This window comes from Galleria mellonella, unplaced genomic scaffold, assembly GCF_026898425.1.
Source record: "Galleria mellonella isolate WM207_F2 unplaced genomic scaffold, CSIRO_AGI_GalMel_v1 utg19, whole genome shotgun sequence".
NCBI classification, from domain to species: Eukaryota; Metazoa; Arthropoda; class Insecta; order Lepidoptera; family Pyralidae; genus Galleria; species Galleria mellonella.
Genome location: NW_026442028.1, coordinates 3,318,803 through 3,341,413, shown reverse-complemented (window position 1 = coordinate 3,341,413; position 22,611 = coordinate 3,318,803). Strand labels below are relative to the sequence as shown.

The following is a 22,611-nucleotide window of genomic DNA, read 5'->3' as shown; positions in this document are numbered from 1 at the left end:
TTGTTTGCCGTGTTGTTTTCGTGCTGCTTACCTCTGGATGAGAGATAGGCTTTCAGCTATACTTAAGACGTTTTTAGATTTAGATCCGTGAAAGGGTAAGCCCACTCTGGAAAATAAATACATGCCTTGCTATTTCTGTAAATTAAATCAAATAATGCTTGTTGAAATATGAGTATATGTCAATAGAACTGCTATTTAATCATTTCTGTAGCTATTTCTATAGCGAATATAAGATATCGACAGTGTTCCGGACTACCTTAAATCGAATTACAATCATAAGTATATTTTTAATCTATATTTAAAGTAAAAGTGATTCTCAAACATAGCATAAATTAATTAAATATTCTATTCAGATTTTCAAAGGAAATGAAGAGAATTTTAAAATTTTGTCATTCAGATACAAAAATGCACTATAATTTCAGCAATAATTTTTTATTTCCGAACGTTGAAAGGAACCAATAACTCGACCGAATGTAGTATGTATGTGATCTATTTACATTTACTTTGAATAAATGTAGTAGAAAGAGATAACTATAACAATTAAATACGCGCTAGACAAGGAGAGACAAGTATATTAAACTACATTTAAATTAAACAACGTATCCACGTTATTTTTAGTGATTGCGAAACTGTCAAACTTTAATATGAATTTGTGATCTAATTTGTAATTTTTATTATTTTTTCAAAATAATAATTTACTTCTCTATTTATTTTAATCAGGTGTATAAATTCCACTTTTCTCTCTACTATTAATGTGATATATCAGTCAGTGCAAAGTGTGTTTATTTATAAAACATGGAAGATATATTTCAGTGGTGTCGAGAAGGAAATGCCCTACAAGTAAGGGTTTGGTTGGATGACACTGAACATGATATGAATTTGGGGTAAGGTTTGTTTAAGTATTTAAACCATATGGAATTTGGTTGGTACCACCTTAATTATTAAGTGTAGATCATACGCCCACAGAGATTTCATGGTCGAGTTAAATATGTCAACATGTTCATTAAATCAATAATATTGAGCAGAAATAAAAATATTTATTTATTATTAAGTCTCCATTAAATATGTCTCCATGAAAAATAAATAAAAATTGCATATAAATTATTATTAGGAATAGTAGAAGAGATTAATAGGTCAGTACACTGACTCAGCCTCATTATTAATATTAGTTTAAATCACTGTCGTAAGTCCTTGATATATTTTTTAGCAGTAAATATACTTTATTTTATGTTACTTTTCAATATACTTAATAAATACACAGTTTTTCAATTCAACTAAAATTATTTTTAATTTTATGTCTTGTATGAAATATCTCTACCAATATTTTACTTGATTTAAGTTACTCTTTTCTTAGTTAAATTTGTTAAATATAGGAGTCCCATGCAATTTTGTAGAGATAGATATTTGTTTTTGTGTGGAAATTTGTTTTAAATTATTTAAAATTCAGTATGGTTAATTATTTAAGTTTTCTTACAGTTATGCATTTTAGTTTTATAGCCTTCTGTTATTGAGTATATTAGTTTTATCAACATATTAGTTTATTTGATAATTTTTAATTAAATATTTGATAAAAGAACATACTTACATACATTTAGAGATTAGATAAAGTCATGGCTGTAGCTTGGAGGAAGGCATTTAGGGACAATGCCCTACCTTAAAACGAAAGGCTCCAAGAAAATTAGATATATATATATTCTTTATTGCACAAAAACATACAGTAACAACAATAAGTTAATAACAATGTTAGCAAAGGCGAACTTATCTCTAAAAGAGATTTCTTCCAGTCAACCTAACGCAGTGGCATAGGAAGTAGTGAGTGGGCAGTAGTAGTGCAAGACAGAAATTTAAATAAATATTTACATAAATTATAAATAATTATATATATACACACATGCATTCACATAAATACATACATACACATACACATATATATACATATACACATACACATACATATACATATACACACGTTAAATACAACATATAAATATCAGATACAAGAGAACACAATGATGACAGTCTTCTAATCATTTTTATATTTAAATTAAATTGGAAAGATAAAATGATTTTAATCTTTTTAGATTTGCTTTTACAAAGTCACTTAATTGTGGCTTCTGCTCTACCAAATAGTTCTTTTGCCCTACCTTAAACTTGGGTCTAGCTATGGTCCTGGATAAAAAAAGATAATAATAATGTAGCAAATATGACTTGGTAGTCATCACAAACAAGAGTCTGTAACATAGACATGTAAATCCTTACTAATATTATAAATATGAAAATGAGTTTGTTTATTTGTTTGTTAATTCTTGGAGTCTTTACGACCTAACTGATCTTTGATAAGAACTTTGGTATACAAGATATATATAGGATGGATAAGGGTATAGTTTTTTTTTTTATATAAGTCAATTAACATATCCTGGTCATGCAGATGAAGTCACAAGTGAAAACTGTTGAGAAAATAAAAATCAGAGATTAAAGTTTTTTTTTTTTATCTAATACAAAACAATCTAAGGATGTGATTTTATATACATATATTTCATAATAAAATTCCATTTGTATTCACACATTGTATCAAATGTAAGGAGTCATTGATGAAATCCTACCACAATGAATGACATTAAACCACAGAGTTACATAGTAATGTTATGACTAATCATAACAGTTTCCTTAGGCATAGATCTGATCTACTTTACTGTATGAACTTATGAAGCATAGCTTATTCATCTTTCCATATTAGAAATTTCATGTAGCAATTTGGATGTTAATTTTACTGAAAATTACATTTATAGTGTTTGTATATATTTGTAAAATATATTTAATTTTCAATATTAGATACTCCAACTTTTTTCTTTTCTTTTATAGTCTGCTAATTGGCAATCTGTTCCTTATAGAACAATAATCCAATCTGCTGTTTTGATGTCAGGTTTAAATTTTGTTAATATATGATGAGGCCAATCCATTAACCAGCTCTCAATCACTGTTCGTAAATCTTTCTACCAGTCCTTGGATGCTGTGTGTTTTTAATCGAGAGAAACTAATGCTTTCCGATCCTTGTAATTGAGCGGACAATTCATTCCTATGCCTATTCTAACTAGTAATATGAGAACTGGTTTTGACAGAAAATATTTTTAAAAATTAATTGAAGACTGTAAAACGTTGTTACTAGTCATGTAGTTCAGAAACTTTGCAGTTAAAATATATTTAACTAACAGAAACTATATGATGTTGCTTTCTACTTTACTTATAATAGGTTAATTGCCTAGTAGTCCAATGTTGATAAAATGTATATTATTTCTTTATATTCTTTATTCTTTATTGTACACAGAAAGTTATTTCCCATGCTTGGGCTTTTTTAATTTCATGAGGAAGTGTGTTCCATAATCTAATTGCAGCCACAACAAAAGATTCTGAATACGCTTTGTAGTTTGTAGTCAATATAATAGGTAGGACAAATTACTGTAAGTTTAACCTCAGTGAGACATATCATCATAGTCGTAGAATACTGATGGATCTGGCAAAGATTACATATATAGATCAGTCAGTATTCTATGTCTATGACGATATGTGTGTTATAAGTCTTGCATACTAAGGTATTTTTCTTATGTTACTAGTACTAATGGTTTATGGTGGGCGAAGTGAGGGATGATAGATGAGGATAAAGTAATATCTATTGCCTATTGTGACATATACACTAAGAATTATCCACAATAGCCAATCAAAAGGAAGATTCACTGAATGTAGAGCAGATCATACTAAATGCCTCTCTTGTCAAAAATTACACTGGATTTTTTAATGATAATGGAATGGTAACCCAGACTGCTCTATTGGTATATGCTGGTGATGATGATAGGTGAGGATAGGAGGGATGGTAGGTGAGGATGTTGTATCAGCCATTAACTGTCCACTGCTGAACATAGCCTCCCCCATAAAGCGAGTTTTACAGTTTGGCATTTGGTAATGTTTTAGGAGGGACGCTGCTGCCCATCCCTCCACCATAAGTATCCTTAGTTGCCTCTTATGATACCCATGGGAAAAAAGGGGTGGACTATTCAATGCAAGGACCTACAGGGCTTAGGTGAGAATGAAAAGAGGTTGATTGGTGCATTGTGATGAGTACATAAAGCATAATGGTTTTAAGGGAGGAACGTATGGAGGTTGATTGACAGTGTATATTGTTACCAATGGGGCTGGTAGTTGCTAATACTAACAGTCCCTTCTCCCCAAACCACAATAGCTTTATTCTTATTTACACAATTTTTTTTTATAATTCCAGCGATGATCATGGCTTTAGCCCTCTCCACTGGGCATGCAAGGAGGGTCATCTCAAAATTGTTGAGATGCTGATCAGACGAGGGGCCCGCATCAATGTCACCAACATGGGTGATGATACACCGTTGCACCTGGCTGCTGCGCATGGGCATCGACCCATTGTACAACTGGTTTGTTCATCTGTTTATCTACCATCATCTATATCTAGCAGTCCCCCCCCCTCATTAAATTTGGTATACAGACATTGTTTGCAAAAGAGAAGGAACTATTTATTTTTGTTAATCAAAATATCATTGTCATACAGACAAAGTCACAGCTAAAAGCTAGGTTTTAATATGTTAGTTGTAGTAGGTAAAGTCTACATCATATAAACCGTTAATTTAAATGTAGTAATTATATGTAAGTTATTATTGAGCGGTTGTTGCTTACGCTCGTGTCACAGCCGCTCAAGATTAAGGATACCGAACGGTCCCGAAACTAGTCGAGTTTTCTTACTTGTCATATCTCACCCTTCAAACCCAAACCATGGCTGTCCATCCAAACACAACTGCCTCACGGTAGAAACACGAATGGGACAGAGGTGCCCAAGCAAAGGACTTTTGTACAAAGTCTCTTTCTGGTATATAATATATAATAATGTGTACATATAAAACTTTTAATAATAAAACCTTTAATTGTTGTTACGTTATTATAAATATGAGGAAAATTATGCAGTCTATATAATAATATAAGGAAAATGCCTCTATTTTTAATATATCTTAATTATCGTTGAATACTGTACAGGTAACTATATTACGCATTGCACAAAAACATATTTTGCTCAATAATTTATGAGTATTTAATAGAATGTGTGGTTTTTCAATTCAATACAATTGAAAATTAAGTACTAGTTTTTAATCATAACACCGTTCGTTAGGTTTCAGAAGTGGAAAAATTTATGAAATACACCGCTTCTGGATGACGTAGTAAAATAAATATGACCTTATTGTACCACATTTTTTGCAATAAAATTCATTCATTCGTTCATTCGTTCATAAAATATACATCTAATTTTTAATTACAACTTCAAGAATATAACAAACCGCATTCCATTAGTGCCTACTGTTTGCATTGATGTCGGAATAAACAGATAAAAATTAAAACATTTTTAGGGTTCCGTACCTCTAATGGAAAAAACGGTATCCTTTTTTTTTGATGGGTGTAAATGGTATGGTAACCCCGCCTGCGCTAACGGGATACGCTGGCGGAGCACCAGTGAAGGGCGATAGATGAGAATGAAAACAGGCCAGTTAGCCCATCATGATTAATTCATCAGGAATTAACCATGATAGTTTTCAGGGAGAACCGCGAGGAGGTCTCATGCGTGCGTTTCTCTGCCTATCCTATAAAGATACACAGAAATAACTATACAAAGGGTACTCTTACTGTACACGCAATATTTTTTGCCAACAATTGTGAACTTTGTTTTATTTAAAATGAAAAAGTAAGGTTTAATTTTGTTAAAACTAAACTCGTTTTCTGATGTCAATTATCACGCTGTTGCGTAAACACATTGTCCTCCTTTTCCTCGACAGTTGAGTAAAAATATTGTTCGTTATTATTTCCAGTTGTTACAAAATCGTGTGGATGTAAACTTTACGAATGAACACGGCAACTCCCCGCTGCATTACGCCTGCTTCTGGGGGTACAGCGCGATCGCTGAGGACCTGCTGATGGCCGGCGCACTGGTCTCGATGGCCAACAAGGATGGGGACACGCCCCTTGACAAAACTAGAGGGCAGCTAGTACAGAGGTGAGTAATTTTTTCATGGATGTTTTTTAATGATAATGGAATGGCATCCCCACCCTCGCTGTCGATATACACTGACGGGGCACCAGTGAGAGATGATAGGTGAGGATGAAAGCAGGTAGAGTTAATTCATTGTAATTAATTCAACAAAATTTAATCACAACGGTATTTTAATATAATGAAGCAGAAAAATTATATATATATATATATATATATATACATATATATATATATATATATATTAAGTTTAGATTTACTGGTGCCTGAACTGGGTATCCGAAGAACACATATCATAAGTCACCAGGACCCCTCCCTAGTATGAAACAGTTTATGGTAATACATACATGAAAATATTGCTAGTAATGGGGCTATTTAATTCCATTACTAACAATCTCTTTCCTTGTACTCAATCAGTTAGGTTCTATAATGTGATGATGAATTCCCAGGAAAATTATATTAAAATCAAATAATTTTCACGAGCAGACTCCACGAAATGGCAGTGCAACAAGGGCAGGAGCTTAAGAAGATCCAGTTCAAGGACCAGTCGTGGCTCGGCCTCAAAACGCGCAGCAGGGACGCGACGCTGTCCCGCCACAAGGGCATCAACATCAACGAGCTCGCGCTGCACACGCAAATAGCCACCACGCCTTCAGGTAAATTCTAAATAAAATATGTTTTTTCAAAAAAAGTCATAAATTGTTGGAATATACATATATTGATAGATTCGCGGTGGGCCCAGTATACAATGGGCCACTTCTCTCTTTCTCGTGAGTGTCGTAAGAGGCGGCTAAGGGACTTTAATGGGATAAGCAGCAGTGTCCCTCTCAAAACATCATCAAAACCTAAATGTGTCTGCCTATCGTGGCAATTACTGGCAAATATGTCATGTCGTATAGGGAGGTCAAAGGTATGACCTGAAATAGAGCTGGCTGGAAGACAATACATGAATTATTTGCACCAACAAGAGGGAAGTCTTGAAAGAAGAGAACTAATGTACCAGAGAGAGACTTTGTACAAAAGTCGATTGCTTGGGTACCTCTGTCCCATTCGTGTTTCAACCGTGAAGCAGTTGTGTTTGCATGGCTGTGTTTCGGTTTGAAGGGTGGGAAATGGCGTGAATTTACTGGGTACAGAAAAATAACACCTGAATCCTCAGGAATGGCGACGCATGGGGGGTATCATGGGCGAAACAGTATACTCTGTTATGTCCATGGTACTGCTCATGTCTATAGGCGACGGATACCACTTTCCATCAGGTGGGCCGTCAGCTTGTTTGCCATTCTAAGTTGTATAAAAAAAAGCATAATTATAGGAGCATCATTCAAAAATCATCATTTTTTACTGTTTTAATATAAATTATTATATCTTGATTGACTATTTATATATACATATAGTATGTACATAGTTCAAAAGATGTACTCCTAGATTATATAGATAGAGTGTCTCCATACAAATACTTAGAGAAAAGCGGGTCAACTTTTTCATATAATTTTGCGTGATAAATAGTTATGAGTGATTCCTTTATAATTTCTATATTTATTAGATAATTAAATATAGATACGTCACGATACATTATGTGCGTATGTGTATAGAACATTAATAAAAAATCGAGTCGCATAATTCGACAAAAAGTTGACCCGTTTTTGAGGCTCTATGCTCTATCTATATAATCTAAGAACGGACTAAATTCAACGAGTAAATAACATTATATTTCAAAAAATTATTAAGTGGTCATTAACACGTTGAGCCCGGCACCGAATTTGCTGTCCTTTCCGTTCAGCCGGCAGCCGGTAGCCAGCGAGAGATACAGTGTTGTATGCTATCGCCAAGAGATTACTTTAGTACTAATGAGATAAGGTATTCTCTGTCGCGCTATTTTGGACGTTTTTTAGGTGTATGTGTAATGTATGTGTGATTCTATTCCATATTTTCGTATGATGTATAGTAAAACCACGTAAGTACCTTCGAGAGGTGATCAGTTACAAAAGACCTATCGAAGTGTACAGATTGTTCGTAAAAAGAAAAAAGAATTTATTTTTGGAAATAGTTATTGCCCATAACGTTGAATATGTCCGACGCTGGCCACACGGAAAGTTTGCTGCCGGTCCCCAGGGACCGACGCTGGCCATACGGAAAGTTCGCTGCCGGTCCCCAGGGACCGACGCAGGGCCCAACGTGTTAATAAATAATATATTGCAGGCGAGACGTGGCGCGGCAAGTGGCAGCGCAACGACATCGTGGCCAAGATCCTCGCCGTGCGGGAGTGCACGCCGCGCGTGCAGCGCGACTTCAGCGAGGAGTTCCCCAAGCTCAGGATATTCTCGCACCCCAACATACTGCCCGTTGTGAGTACAACACAGACACCAGTTACACTACTTGTATACATCATCCCTTATTAGTGTTATAAATGTGAAAGTGAATTTGTTTGGACACCACGCCGGCATACACAGACCACCAGTGTATGCCGGCTGAAGGACCCAGCGACCCGGAGGTCGTCGCCTCCGGAGTTGAAGCCGGGGTAGTGGGGTATACCCCGAGGCCCCTACCTCGCCCGCCCAAACATCATCCGACGGGCGAGAGATGCCCATGTTGTTGTTGTTGAATTTGTTTGTTACCTTTTAACGTATTAATTTCTTTACCAATTACTATGAAATCTCCCTAAGTCACCTAGTTCTAACTAAAGCACTGGGATCTCTCTCTCTCTCTTCGTCCACTTCATTACCGAAGGTCCGTGTCGTTGAAAGATGTTTGTTGTCTCTCTTATGATGTTATTCCATTTCGCACGGTCTTCAGCCTCTCGCAGGACAGTCCCGTAACGGCGGTTACTTGGTCCGACTATCAACTAGGCGATTGTCCGCGTTATCTAGGATCTAAATAAATTCAATATCTCCATGGGGGGCGGAGAAGGGATTGTTAGTAATGGGGATTAGTAGCCTCATTGCTAGCAATATACTGTATCAGGTTGACTTCCTCGTGGTTCCCTCTTGAAACCATCGTGATTGATTTATTGTTAGATTCATCATGGTGGGTTAACTAAACCTGCTTCATCTTCACCTATCATCTCTCACTGGTGCCTCACTAGTGTATGCCGATAGCACAGGCGGGGTTACCATTCCATTATCATCTATTAAAAAAAATATCTCCATGCAGGTGGGATGCTGCGTGTCTCCGCCGACGTTAGTGGTGATCTCGCAGTATATGCCGTGGGGCTCCCTGTACGATTTGCTGCACGGCGGGGGCGCTGGTCGGGTCGTGGTGGACGCGGCCGCGGCCACTCGGCTAGCCGCGCACGTAGCGGCTGGCATGGCATACCTGCACTCGCTACAACGAGATAAGATCCTGCCCACGTACCACCTGAACAGCAAGCACATTATGGTAATTATCAGCACTCATTGCTACTTGAAATATCAAATAAACTGATGGTCAACTTGATAGAAAGGTCGAAAAACAACAAAAAAATGTTGACTCTCCTATACTAATTCCTTAACTGAAAGCATCAATATAATGGAAATTAAACTCTCTTTTCCGCGTTTAGCCTCTCATTTGGGGCATTGTGCGTGGAATTGTGTGTAGTACAGCCAGCCCAGCTGCGCCCAGAAGCACAGAAGCTTCCTGGGATCTTCACAAGCCAACTGAAAGCACCATCTCCATATGGAAGGCTAAAAAATCTTAGTCATTTGTCGACCCAAGTTCCTTTGATGAAAGTGTTCACTTTCTCCGGCAGAATACTCCCTTCAAAGGATGCTAATGCCAACAACTTCAATTTGTCTTAAAATAATATGGATCTACGACTTACATGCTAATTAAAATAATTGGATAGATCGACGACGACATGACAGCGCGTATCAACATGGCGGACGCGAAGTTCTCGTTCCAAGAGAAGGGCCGCATCTACCAGCCGGCGTGGATGGCGCCCGAGGCGTTACTGAAGCCCGCCGCCAAGAGGAACTGGGAGGCAGCCGATATGTGGAGCTTCGCTATACTGCTCTGGGAACTGGCCACGCGAGAGGTGAGACGACTATTTTAAACTGTGTTATCCCACATTCGAGAATTCCTACTTATATTAGAAATGTGAAAATAAGATTTTTTTGGACCATGTTATGCCTAATATACGCATTAGGTGCATGTGTGCACGTGTATTTGTGTTTGTGAATTTCTATTAATATCAAACCGATTTTAATTGTATAAGTTTTATTAAAATTGTTAATTTCATGATGGTCTTTATATCTCCAAACTTGTCCACTTAAAATTTTTGTCTAATGTACAGATACCGTTCGCCGATCTGTCGCCAATGGAATGCGGCATGAAGATAGCTCTAGAAGGTCTCCGCATAACGATACCGCCGGGGGTGTCTCCGCACATCTCTAAACTGATCAAGATCTGCATGAACGAGGACCCCGGCAAGCGGCCGTCCTTCGAAATGATACTGCCTATTTTAGAAAAGATGACGCGCTGATTTTGTTACGTTACATGGAAATTGTGAGTGATGGTGTCCGAATGTTAGTTACATTATTTTATTTATATATCTCTTACAGATGTTAAACACTATTAGGATGTCTTAAATGACTATAAGAAGCGAGGTTTTCTATTAGTTTGGTATTTTTTTACGATTACATCACATGATTATGTTCAGAGGGAGACTTTGTACAAAAGTCGTCTGCCTGGGTACCTCTGTCCCATTCGTGTTTCAACTGTGAAGCAGTTGTGTTTAGATGGCCGTGTTTCGATTTGATGAGTGGGATATGGCAATGAAATTATAGTGTATAGAGGAATAACAGCTTAGTCCTCAGGAACGGCAATACATGAAGGGTATCATGGACGACACGGTTTACTCTGGTAAGTCAATGATACTATTCATTAAAATGTTTTTTATACAAAAACACAATGTTAAAAGGGCTATTAGTGACAGAAACACTAATTTTAATTCATATATAAGAGATATATAATTTACAAGATAGAATGAAGCATTCAGACAAAAATGTTATATTTAGATACAAGATACATAAGTGATACAAGAAAATTCAGCCACCAACTTGGGAATTGGAACATATATGTTGTTTTATTTTCATAACTTATGTTGTTTTGAATTTTTGTTCAATTCCCATAAGAATTGCTAGGTAAGAAAAATATCCACAGTGAATGGAAGACACTGTTGCGCGGGTCAAAATACATCACAAAAATATACAATTTGTTAAAAAAACGCGAGCACCTCGATTTTACGAAATATGAGTTATAATTTGCAATTATTGCATATTAATTCTATAACTTAAAAAATAATCAAACCATTGGTTACTTTTTTTTTAATATAATCACAATTAATTCTTAATTTAAATTTTATACATTGAATAAGAAAAACTAACTATATAGATATATATATATATATAAAGGTATAATATATATACATATTCATCAATATATATGAATATATAATAAATTGCCAATATTTAAATCCATTTTTATTGATATTACATCTACAATAAATTATTTTTATATTTGACAAACTATAGTTAACAAACTTGGCTTTTTTTTTTTCGAAATTGATTAATAAAAAAAATAAATAAAAAAAATAGATATAATAAATACAAAAATCTTAAGTATTCATTTATTTTATGTATTGATTATGTTTGTTTACTACATAGGCCAAGTTGGAAAAGCCACAATTTATTCCTATATATAATAATTGAATAATTCGATATTTTTTCTAAACATAAATTATCTTTATTTACAGGTAAGTGCCATAGAAAGGTACAAAATTATTGTTTATGAAACATATGAATTCAACTGCCAGTATTTTTATCGTTGTTTAGTACTTAGGTTGTGTTTGGTTTAAAAAAATTAGACTAATAAAGTGTTATATACACTGTATAGATAAGAATAGAATAACGAATTGTATTCATCAACTTTGTAACTGGTGCTAAAAACTTTTAAAATAGTAATTTCAAATAATTCACTCACGTTCTTTAAGAATTGATTAAATTTTATTTTATACAGTAATCGCAAATATAATAATGTACTAATCAATTATTGGTTTTGTATTAAATATTGGTTTATTGCTTCAAAAATTTTAAAGATATAGATATGTATAATTCAAAAGTAGAAGCAAATTATTAGCATTTTTCCTTTTTACATTGGGGCAACATTGCGTAAAAAACATTGTTTTTTTTTTTGAAACTGTAAATAAACAGTTATTATATTTGTAATGATCATCATACTGTTTTGATATCTGGGTGACCTGACAAGGTCAAGAAAAATCTTATTATTGTTATATTTATCAAATAATAATTTCTGTAAATTTATATATTTAATATGGCCTGCACACAATTATAGTGTCACTCTTGAATTGTAAATAGTGGGATAAAGATTTAAGTAATGTTCAATAAAAATAAAATGTAATAGAATGACCTTGACATGAGATTTTTGTATTAGTAAAAAGAAATTAAGCTTATATTGAATATGTATTGACCAACCTATGACTCCTTAAAAATATAGCTAAACAATTGTATATATATATATATATATATATATATATATATATATATATATATATATATATATATATATATATATATATATATATATATATATTATATTAATGTTATTCACAATTATGAAAACAATATCAATTTTTCAAAATGTTTGCAATACGCCATTTGTGCTTGGTAAAAATGTGCCTTAGATTGACTAAGCATTTTTACATAAATACCTAGCCATGTATAATTAATATTATTGGATGACATAAGAAAATATCTAATATTTTGTATGTAGATTGTGTTATAATGAAATACTATTTTTGATGTTACAACTTTCATAAAGTTGTTAATATACTAACATTTCTAATAAAATTATTTAATAAATAATTTCTTGTCGTTATTGTGTACCTACTTTCTTCTCTTAGTGTCTTTTACTTTTTCACACTTTTATTTATTGGCGTGTGGTCCCGGCCAAGAATAGGCCACCCCTTCCTATCCTGTGGGTGTCGTAAGAGCTGATTAAAAGAAGGTAAGGCAGCAGCGTATATCTAAAAACTGACTGCGGTTGCCAACCGTGGCAACTACTGGCGAAACCCCCCAAGGGGAGGCCTGTGTTCAGCAGTAGACAGTTAAAGGCCGATATGATGATGGTAGTTAAACTATATAATATTGAGACATATTAATAAGAAAATCCCATATGACATTCTTACCACTTGTACAAAGTTTTATTGTGCATTAAAAATAACACCATAATGATACTGTAGTACTTTTTATAGATGATAATGAAATGGTAATCCCAACTACGCTACCGGTATATAGGTGGTAGGTGAGAATGAAAGCAGATCAATTAGCCCATCGTAATAAATTCGTCAAAACTTAACACTTTCTAAGAGGAACCAAGTAGAGGTCCACTTGTGCGTTTGTGGAGTGTTGTGAGTGTGGCGTAGAAAGACCAACTTAGAGAAAGACAAGGTACCTAAATCTATGATTATTGGTTAACTATGTAACATTCGTAATATAAATGGCCACAAAAAAAGAAAAAAAAAAAATATAAATGTCAGTTAAATGCTTGTCAATGTCAAATTATCAATGTCAATATGAAACATTCGCAGAAGTGAGTTAATCTTAAAGTGAATAAATTTATTATAAATAAAAATTCACAACAATTCAATGAAAATGACATAATTCTACAAATCCATAGTATTAAGTTTATATATATGAAATATATTCAATTATGGAACCAAGTAATAGTTTAGACAGTCACATTCTGCCTAAAATAAGAGACGTGGAATGGAAGCTCGAAGTAGTGACGAATTCGCCAGGAGTCGGCTCAGATAACTTGTTGTATACTATTACATTGAAAACAGACTCGGGAAACGATGTCCGATTTACGTGCGGAAGTCTGCAGCTACACGATTTGGTATATAAATTAAAAGATTTAGTGAGACATTGTGAGAAACTTAAGAATGAACTTGTTTAAATGTATGTTGTAGCAAACCTTGTAAATATTTAATGTTTAAGATCTCTTTGTACCCAGTGTATTGTTATAAAAACGACTACAGTGTAAATTAATCTGTCTACACAAGAGAATATTATTTTGTTATTGTTTTTTTTTTATATTGTCACAAAATATTTTTATATTTGTAGAAGATTGCAGCGCAAATTCTTTTTGGGATGTAAGATATTTAATTGCATTTGCAATTTCAAATGTGTTATATAGGTATATCTAAATATATCTAGAAAATAAAAATATATTAAAATGTAGGGATTTTTTTTTTTTTAATATATCGTAACATATTTCTTTTTCGTTTTTAATAAAGAATCCTCGAATTTCTGTCATTTGCTGACCTGAGTATATGGTTTTTCATATTAAAACAGTAAATATATGTACCAGGAGGAAGCTAGGACTGTCTACATTCCACTTTCTTTATTCATGTCTCCTAGACATATGTCAAATAAATCCCAGGTTTTCCAAAGAAACTATAAGATGGGGTTCTTCAGATTTTTTTTTATACCACTAAGCTGGCAATCGGGTATATAGCCCATCTGATGATAAGTGGTTACTCTAGCTATGGTAATATTATATACAAATGGTGTAGACATTTTTTCAAGGTCAGCAATACACAATGCCTCTGATATAGTAAATATCAGCATAATTTAATATTTGGTGATAATTCTATTCCATTTATTGGAATGAATGAATGAATTTTCATATTAGGATTGAAGAATCATTTGCATTTGATGACTGAAGATTGAATCATACCAGTGAGACGTGTCAGCCATATCAATTATTCCATTATGATAAATTACACAAGAATTAATCACTCTGGATTTTAGGGGAAACTGCATGAATGTCTACATGACCTATTATCAGTAATTGTATAATTGACAATGATAATGTACTTTTTTTTTATACAAATTAGAATGGCAAACAAATTGACGGCCCACCTGATGGAAAGTGGTAACCGTCTCCTATAGACATGAGCAGTACCATAGACATAACAGAGTATACTGTTTCGCCCATACACTGTACCCCCCATGCGTTGCCATTCCTAAGGACTCGGATGTTATTCCTCTGTACCCAGTAAATTCACGCCATATCCCACCCTTCAAACTGAAACAGCCTTGCAAACACAACTGCTTCACGGTTGAAACACGAATGGAACAGAGGTACCCAAGCAATCGACTTTTATACAAAGTCTCCCTCTGGTATCTGTATTTCATGTAATGATAAGTAATCAAAATACAAAATCATATTCAAAATAACTTTATTTCAAAATACCATATAAAGTACCATAGTATATGAGAACACAAATCAGAAAACAATTCCATTTCACAAATAAAAATCACAGATTAACTAAAAATGACTCAAGTGAGTAGGTATAAGCTGCATTTTCATAATCATCTACTCTACAGTGTTAGTAACTTGAGACTCCAAACACTTAATTTTTATTACAATAAATTTATCTTAAAATATCACATTATCAACAACTACACTACATTTTACAGTGAACTGTTTGCTAATTAACGATAGCTGTTTTGGAGCTAGCATCTAACAATGATAATATTTTTCTCTAGTTATTAGTTGAAAATTGTCATATTGACAAAAGTCATTTAATACATGTTACATATTTGAGTGAAATTTGTCATTATTTATGACAATTTTTTAAGGTGTGCTCCAATGATACCATGATGATATCATGAAAGTAGATAAAATGTTACAATGACGAATATTACCCTAGCAGGCGCTAGCTCATACTATTTTGAATCTTTTAGCATTTGCAACCAACATTCTTTGGCATTCTCTAGAGTTAGAATCGATTCGAAAACAGCAATAGATGAAATACAAATCAAGTAGGCACCTACTCGTGTTCATACCTACCTATAATAGTATTTATATTATAAAATGTATTTTTGATAAAAAAAAATGTTGCCTGCAAACACTATCATAATTTAATTATGTACTTACTTTCATAAAGTAATAAAATTTTTAAAACCAAAACAGAGGAAATAAAAGTACTAAATAAAGAATGTCTAATTTAAAAATGGATTAAATATTGAATGGTAAGTCATACAGATGCACAATTACTGCTATGGATATAGGGGAGAAAAATAAATATATTGCATAACAAACGAAACAGTTTAGGCCTAAGGAGACAATATTTTAGACCGACTGTATTTATAATTATTTATTAACTAGGATACTGGGGGAAATGAGTAGATATTATTTTTGCAAATAAGCATGGGATTATTTGCTTGCCATGTTTTTTTATACAAAATTAACTGTAGAACCATATTGAGTTTGAGCCGTTACCACATTTTTATGACAAATATAAATGGTATATTACATCATCATCTCAGTCATTATCTGTCCACTGCTGAACATAGGCCTCCCACATAGCCTGCCATAAGGAACGGCTCGAGCCACCTGTGTCCCACTTGATCAGGCTACGTATGTAATCCACATATTACATGTTTTCCCTGAAATCAACAGATACAAGTATCAAAACTTACTTTTTTAATATTAATTTCATAAAGTAATATTCACTTTTTTTTCTTTACAAATTTTTTTACAATTTTTTTTTTATACAATTCACTTACTGTGCATAAACCTGCAGTAATTGGCGGCTATACTCAATATGATTTCCAAGTTTAATCAGCAAAACATAGAGCCTCCTTTTTTGAAGTCAGCCAATGAACTTACGACAGACAAAAATGGTTCTCCAAATTGGAAGTTTGGCAGAGTCCTTAATTGCTATTAAAAATTACATGTAATAAAATATCGCTTTACCTAAGCTAGCTGCTTAATTAGTTCTCTTATTCGACTCGTGAACAGATATGATAAGTAGACCATATTTCTATAAGACTGTACAATTATTTTAAATGCAGACAAAAACAAATGTGCGATTGGTTAAGGGCGATGAAGCGATAGGACGCGATGCCTTAATAATAAATATCTATGCAGGAACTAAATTACAATACACACGTGGTTATGTAAAGCTAAATATTCAACACAGCAGTTTATTGGAAGTGAATTTTTTAAAGATGTTTCTAACAGCCGATTTTACAATTTAAAAATTCAGAAATTGTCTATATATATATATAATTTCTGAATTAACAATGTCATTTCCGACAATTGTTAAAAGATCGAATATAAGTTTTAAAAAAACCACAAAATGTTTTTACATAACTGAACAATATTCTCTTAGAAAGGGCAATTTTTTTTAAACCTCGAAGGTGGCAAACAAGCTTACAGCCAGTCTGATAGTAAACGGTTAATGAAGTCTATGGACGCTTGCAACACTAGGGTTGTCACGTGCGCGTTGTCGACTCTGATATACCTTTTTGAATACTCCATATTGTAGTCTCTATATCAGTAAGAGATTGCAATATCAACGCGATTTAGTATGTAAAATCTAAATTCATATGTATGATTTTCATATTTCGTTTCTTGTCTTGAAAGTTTTTTAATTTCATTCTCTATTCTTTATTGTACACAAAAGGTTATTAAAGTGTAAAAACAAATATAATAGTGCACAAAGGCGAGCTTATCTCCAATAGAGATTTCTTCCAGCAAACCCAATATGAGAAAACTGACAGTTCATTAGTAGTTACAGTTCGTTTGTAGTATTTCATTAATACCTACTAATAAGAACTTTACGCTATCAACAAAAGTTATAATCGGCTGTATGACCCACAATTGGTCATCAATGCAACAATAGACTCATTTTTTTATAGCACAATACATGAGTCAGGTAATGTTAAAATAATTTGTATTATTCATTGTGAATTGATCACTATTACAATACACATAAATTATATTTAAGATTAACAAACAACACATAAGAACAAATCCAAATACAACACACGTTCTATACAAATTTTGGGTAATATCACATATCTAGTCCTCATAAAGCGTTAAAAACAATTAATAAGCGCTGAATTCTTAAAAAAAAAAAAAACGCTAAACAATAGTGTTAAAACTAAATTAAAAACATTATTTTTTTAATTAAAACAACATGTAAGCATCTTTGCTTGGTCTTGATACATTTGGGATATGTATATAAAACACTAGGCTGGAAAAATATTATCGTCTGACGATTTTAATCGATTCGACGAGATTCGAACCTGCATCTCTCAGCCATCTGGGCCAAATACGTTTCCAGTCACACCACGGAAAGAATATATTAAAAATGCAAATTCAATCTTCTTTGAAACTCACAAAGCGTGACGTTTAAAATTTTTAACATATATTAATATTCCCAAATGCAAGTTTAATATTAAAAAAAAAAATACTTTGGAATAATATCCAGTCACTGGTATGATCCCAATATATCGCAATATTATCGTTACATTATTCGTAATTTTAATGCTTTTTGTTATCATAAAAAAAATAAGCACAAAACCTGTTTTCTAATTGGACAATATTTTTTAAAAATGGAACACATTTTGCGTAGCTATATAAATTCTAATGATCCGTTTAGTTTGTTATGTTGAATAGGCCAGTATGCCTGAGATCGTAATCAGTCGCTTTCTTATTATGCCATAGCTCGTAGGCCTTTCTTAACTTTAATATTGTAAACACATAGTATTTCTTATAGATATTTAATTATAGGTACTTCACCGATTGAAGCCATTTTGAAATTAACGACTTTTGCTATATACAGTAGAATCTCGATTATCCGAATATTCGATTATCCGGACTTATTCTTTATTACTCTAATTACCGATTTAGAAATGATATTATGTATTAATATGGGAAATAGGTGTTATAAAATCTATTATATTTATTGCTCGTAATTGTTTTAAATTGTATTGTTTCGAAATGACGTATGTAAAATCCTTTAATTTATAAATAAAATTATTATTATTGTTTGATTTGCCTTTGAAATCAATTATCTGGATTTTCGATTATAACGGAATTCCTCCTGGTATTTGTTGGAATCGAGATTGTACTGTACTAAAATTATCAACAATATAATGACGTTCAAATTTTTAAACATTCATATTATAGAGAAATAAGTTATTATAGATATAAATAATTATATTTCTGTTTCCTATGACAGAGAAAAGCACCTCTTTATCGCAGTTCATGAAACAAATGTCAGAGTACATACACCCACCGAATATGACTATCATTATATGTACATATATATATATATATATATATATATATATATATACTGTCACTATATTTTAAACAATAATAATAATTGGAAACAATTTCTGTAAATTTTCTTTTAAGTAGAGAGAATGGATAGTAAATATTGTAGTCAAATAGCCCGGTATTACCCTGAGTAATGTATACATATACATATAAATACTGAAATTGAAGATTCGTTTTCCATATTTTCTAACCGTGTCATTGAATTATGAGTAATTTTTATTAATTACTTTCATAAATACAATATTTACAACAAGACAGCGGTTTATAATGAGTCGTGAAGTCCTTATAACTTGGGAGGAGATATATATAATTTATATAATAAATTGAGTAGCCAGTATACAAAATGACTTCATAAAATCCTGTAAATTTCATTATCTTGTACTATTAACCCTCTGACCGGGCATCCCGTGATTACCACGTGCAGTGTCTACTAATTTAATTTTACGCATCCCTCGATTTCGACGTACTCGCAATTTTTATGTTTATTAACGTTGTTATCCCGCAATTTTTGTTTCGGTAGATTGATAGTTTCTCAAAATCTCGCTAGATGGCTAAATACTTGTACTGCTGTTTGTTGTCAAAGCGATGTGTTTTAATGTTGTAAAAAATACTGCGGTCAGAGGGTTAAAGAACATTTGAACTAATATATCGATATCGGAACATGCAAAGTTACACAAAATACAGGGTACAATAGGACTGATATACCTGAAGAAGGTAAAAGCCCTTAAAATATTAAAAAAAAAAAAAAGACTGACACGTAATGACATGTTAACATTTAGCAACGTTAGGGTCTATACACACTGCGAATTTACACAGCTTTTTTAAGTCCGCGAGAGCTTTCACCTTTATACAGTATCCAAAATCCAAATATTACAGAACTACGGATGGCACCGCGCTGTGGATATTCGCAGTGTGAGCAGCGGGTCTACCATGAAATGAAATTCCGAATTTTCGGACTCAATTTCGTGTTTATGTTTATACCAAAACCGGACCAATAAATGGAGTTTAACATTTCGTTCGTCATACATCCTATCATAAAAGTCCAAAGGAACAATATTTTAACATTTTTAATATTTCCAAACGGCATGTATTATGTAATTATAACATCAAATTTGTGTTTCGTTTTGCTCCGAAATTTCGGAAAACATTTCATGGTAGGCCCTCAGATCCTTAGGGAGAAGAGTAAATACCCAAACAGCCAGTAACTTATGGTTTACGTTGCATTAGAGAATTCAAAAATTGGCCTACAGTGGCGTAATTTGATCATGTGACGTTATTCCAATGCGACTGGTACCCTGTTTAGAGCGAGAAGAATTTGAGGAAGGCTGCGGGCGGCACGGGGTGCGGGGGCAGCGGCCCACCCGCTTCCTTTAGTCGTTCGCGGTACTCTGGGCACTGTATATACATAATATTTTATATAAAAACATTTTATATAAAAAAACAACATGGCGCCGTCTAGCTGTCAAGTTAGTATGACAAAGAAGTTTTCTGTCACTTTTCGAGCCATATATAAATTGGAAAAAATTATCAGAGTCACTGACTGATATTCCTTTTAAATTATAGTAATAAAAAATAAATTTTGTCTTGCATCAGAATACTAGTTCTGGTCTTATTCCTAGAACATCGTAACAAGAGTCAAGTACAATTTATGTGATTTGAAATGCCAAACGAGCTGACGGCCCACCCGGTGGAAACCGTTAATGGAAACCATTGTGGTTGATACCTAATAAATTGAGACGATGGGCCAAACTGATCTGCCATTTCATGCTCACCATAATCAAGAGTAATCAGTTCTGAAGGGGCATGATGGGTACCATGGGTGAGACTATGTATTCTCTGATGTCCATGGTGCTGATATAATATACCCTATATTACTAGCAATTAGGCATTTGAACTCCAATACAAACGAACCTTTCCACTCGCGTAGGCGAGGTTTTTTTTTAAATGGGTGATAATGGAATGGTAACCCCGCCTGCGCTATCGGTATACACCGGCGGGACACCAGTGAGAGATGATAGATGAGCATGAAAGCAGATCTGTTAGCCCATCATGACGAATGTAACAAGTATTATTCACAATGGTTTCCAGGGGGACCCACGTGGAGGTCGATCTGGCAAGGCTTGCTACTAATGGGGCCATTAGTCCATACAGACGAGGTTACCATATCACACATTAAAAAAAAAAAACAAACAAATGTAGTACAAAGTCGATTTAGGGACATCTGATATTTTAGAGGAAACGGGAGGGTAGTTACCTGGTCCGCTATACAGGGATGCCCTAGCGACCGCCAGAACAGGCACTTGCAGTGTCGGCATAGGGACAGTGTCTCCGCGTATTGCGCGTCCTCCCTCAGTCCGTATAATCTGTGGACAATAGGAAAAAAAATTCACAGTCTTAAGAGCGTTATATAATTCATTAATTAAGACATTAAAATAATCGAAGTCAAAAGGGTATAGACATTTATTTATGTATTTTTTTTTTGTTTTTTTTTTTTGATGGGTGAAAATGGTATGGTAACCCCGCCTGCGCTAACGGGATACGCTGGCGGAGCACCAGTGAAGGGTGATAGATGAGAATGAAAACAGGCCAGTTAGCCCATCATGATGAATTCATCAGGAATTAACCATAATAGTTTCCAGGGAGAACCGCGAGGAGGTCGACCTGGTTGGGTATATTGCTAGCAATGGGATTCTCAGTCTCCATTACTAACAATCCCTTTCCCCCGACATTTATTTATTAGATCAGCTGTTAAGTTAAAAAAGTCGCCGCTGCTCAATCTTCTACCATTAAGTTCTACCCACGGGAAAGAAAGGGGTGGCCTATTCTATGGTGGGAATCATATGGCGGCTTATATCACATAAAAAAATACCCGTGTTATTTAAAAAAAAAGACTTTTTTGCTATTAAAAAAGTAAAAAAATATAAATAAAATTAATTCCATATTCGGTTATTGATTCGAAACGAAAAATAAACATAATGTGTAAATGGCGACTCACTTCCTGAGCTGATGGAAGACCTTCTTCCAGTCGACGTCCTTGTCCTCGCCGTCCTTGTCTTCAGCGTCCTTGTCCTTGGCGAGGATGGTGTCGATCTGCTGCTGCGTGAAGTGGAAGTGGACCAGTTCGCGCCAGATGCGCTGCTCGGTGCATACCGACGCCATCACGCTCCACGCCGACGACGCTGCCTGCAAGGCAGTTGGTGCACGTCAATACTAACAATGTATTAATTATAAAATTAACTATATTATTAATTATATATATATATATATATATATATATATATATATATATATATATATATATATATATATATATATATATATATATATATATATATATATATATATATATTACTATATATATATATATATATATATATATATATATATAGAACACAACAATAAAAGTAAATATATCT

General features: G+C 33.6%; 2 protein-coding genes across 4 annotated transcripts in view; one reads left to right on the top strand and one right to left on the bottom strand.

Moving 5' to 3' along the window:
- The first annotated feature begins 607 nt into the window (after window positions 1–607).
- Window positions 608–12,495, top strand: LOC113519980 (integrin-linked protein kinase). Of its 2 annotated transcripts, XM_026905241.3 has the most exons (9): window positions 608–884; window positions 4,274–4,439; window positions 5,877–6,061; window positions 6,542–6,711; window positions 8,258–8,403; window positions 9,209–9,433; window positions 9,879–10,067; window positions 10,326–10,537; window positions 11,787–12,495. In XM_026905241.3, exons 1-8 carry the CDS (start codon window positions 796–798, stop codon window positions 10,512–10,514), a joined length of 1,359 nt encoding a protein of 452 aa, XP_026761042.1. In that variant the 5' UTR covers window positions 608–795; the 3' UTR covers window positions 10,515–10,537; window positions 11,787–12,495. The 2 variants fall into 2 exon arrangements, with proteins under 2 accessions (XP_026761042.1, XP_026761041.1); XM_026905240.3 differs by lacking the exon at window positions 11,787–12,495 and having other exon boundaries at window positions 609–884; window positions 10,326–11,567.
- A 2,784-nt stretch (window positions 12,496–15,279) lies between these two features.
- The window catches only part of LOC113519962 (F-box only protein 32), a 50,036-nt gene continuing 42,704 nt past the window's right edge, over window positions 15,280–22,611 (bottom strand). For both annotated transcript variants that reach the window (XM_052894071.1, XM_052894070.1), the window contains 3 exons: window positions 22,191–22,378; window positions 21,450–21,558; window positions 15,280–20,590 (listed from right to left, as the gene is read on the bottom strand). In XM_052894071.1, the coding sequence (XP_052750031.1) occupies window positions 20,495–20,590; window positions 21,450–21,558; window positions 22,191–22,378 (393 nt within the window). In that variant the 3' untranslated portion in view covers window positions 15,280–20,494. The remainder of the gene's footprint in view (window positions 20,591–21,449; window positions 21,559–22,190; window positions 22,379–22,611) is intronic.

Excerpts from the sequence above, each read along its gene's own strand:
- LOC113519980 (XM_026905241.3), top strand. The coding sequence starts at position 796 with ATGGAAGATATATTTCAGTGGTGTCGAGAAGGAAATGCCCTACAAGTA. Across the intron at positions 6,062-6,541 it reads AGAGGGCAGCTAGTACAGAG|ACTCCACGAAATGGCAGTGC; the intron begins GTGAGTAATTTT and ends TTTCACGAGCAG. Across the intron at positions 10,068-10,325 it reads GGGAACTGGCCACGCGAGAG|ATACCGTTCGCCGATCTGTC; the intron begins GTGAGACGACTA and ends TCTAATGTACAG.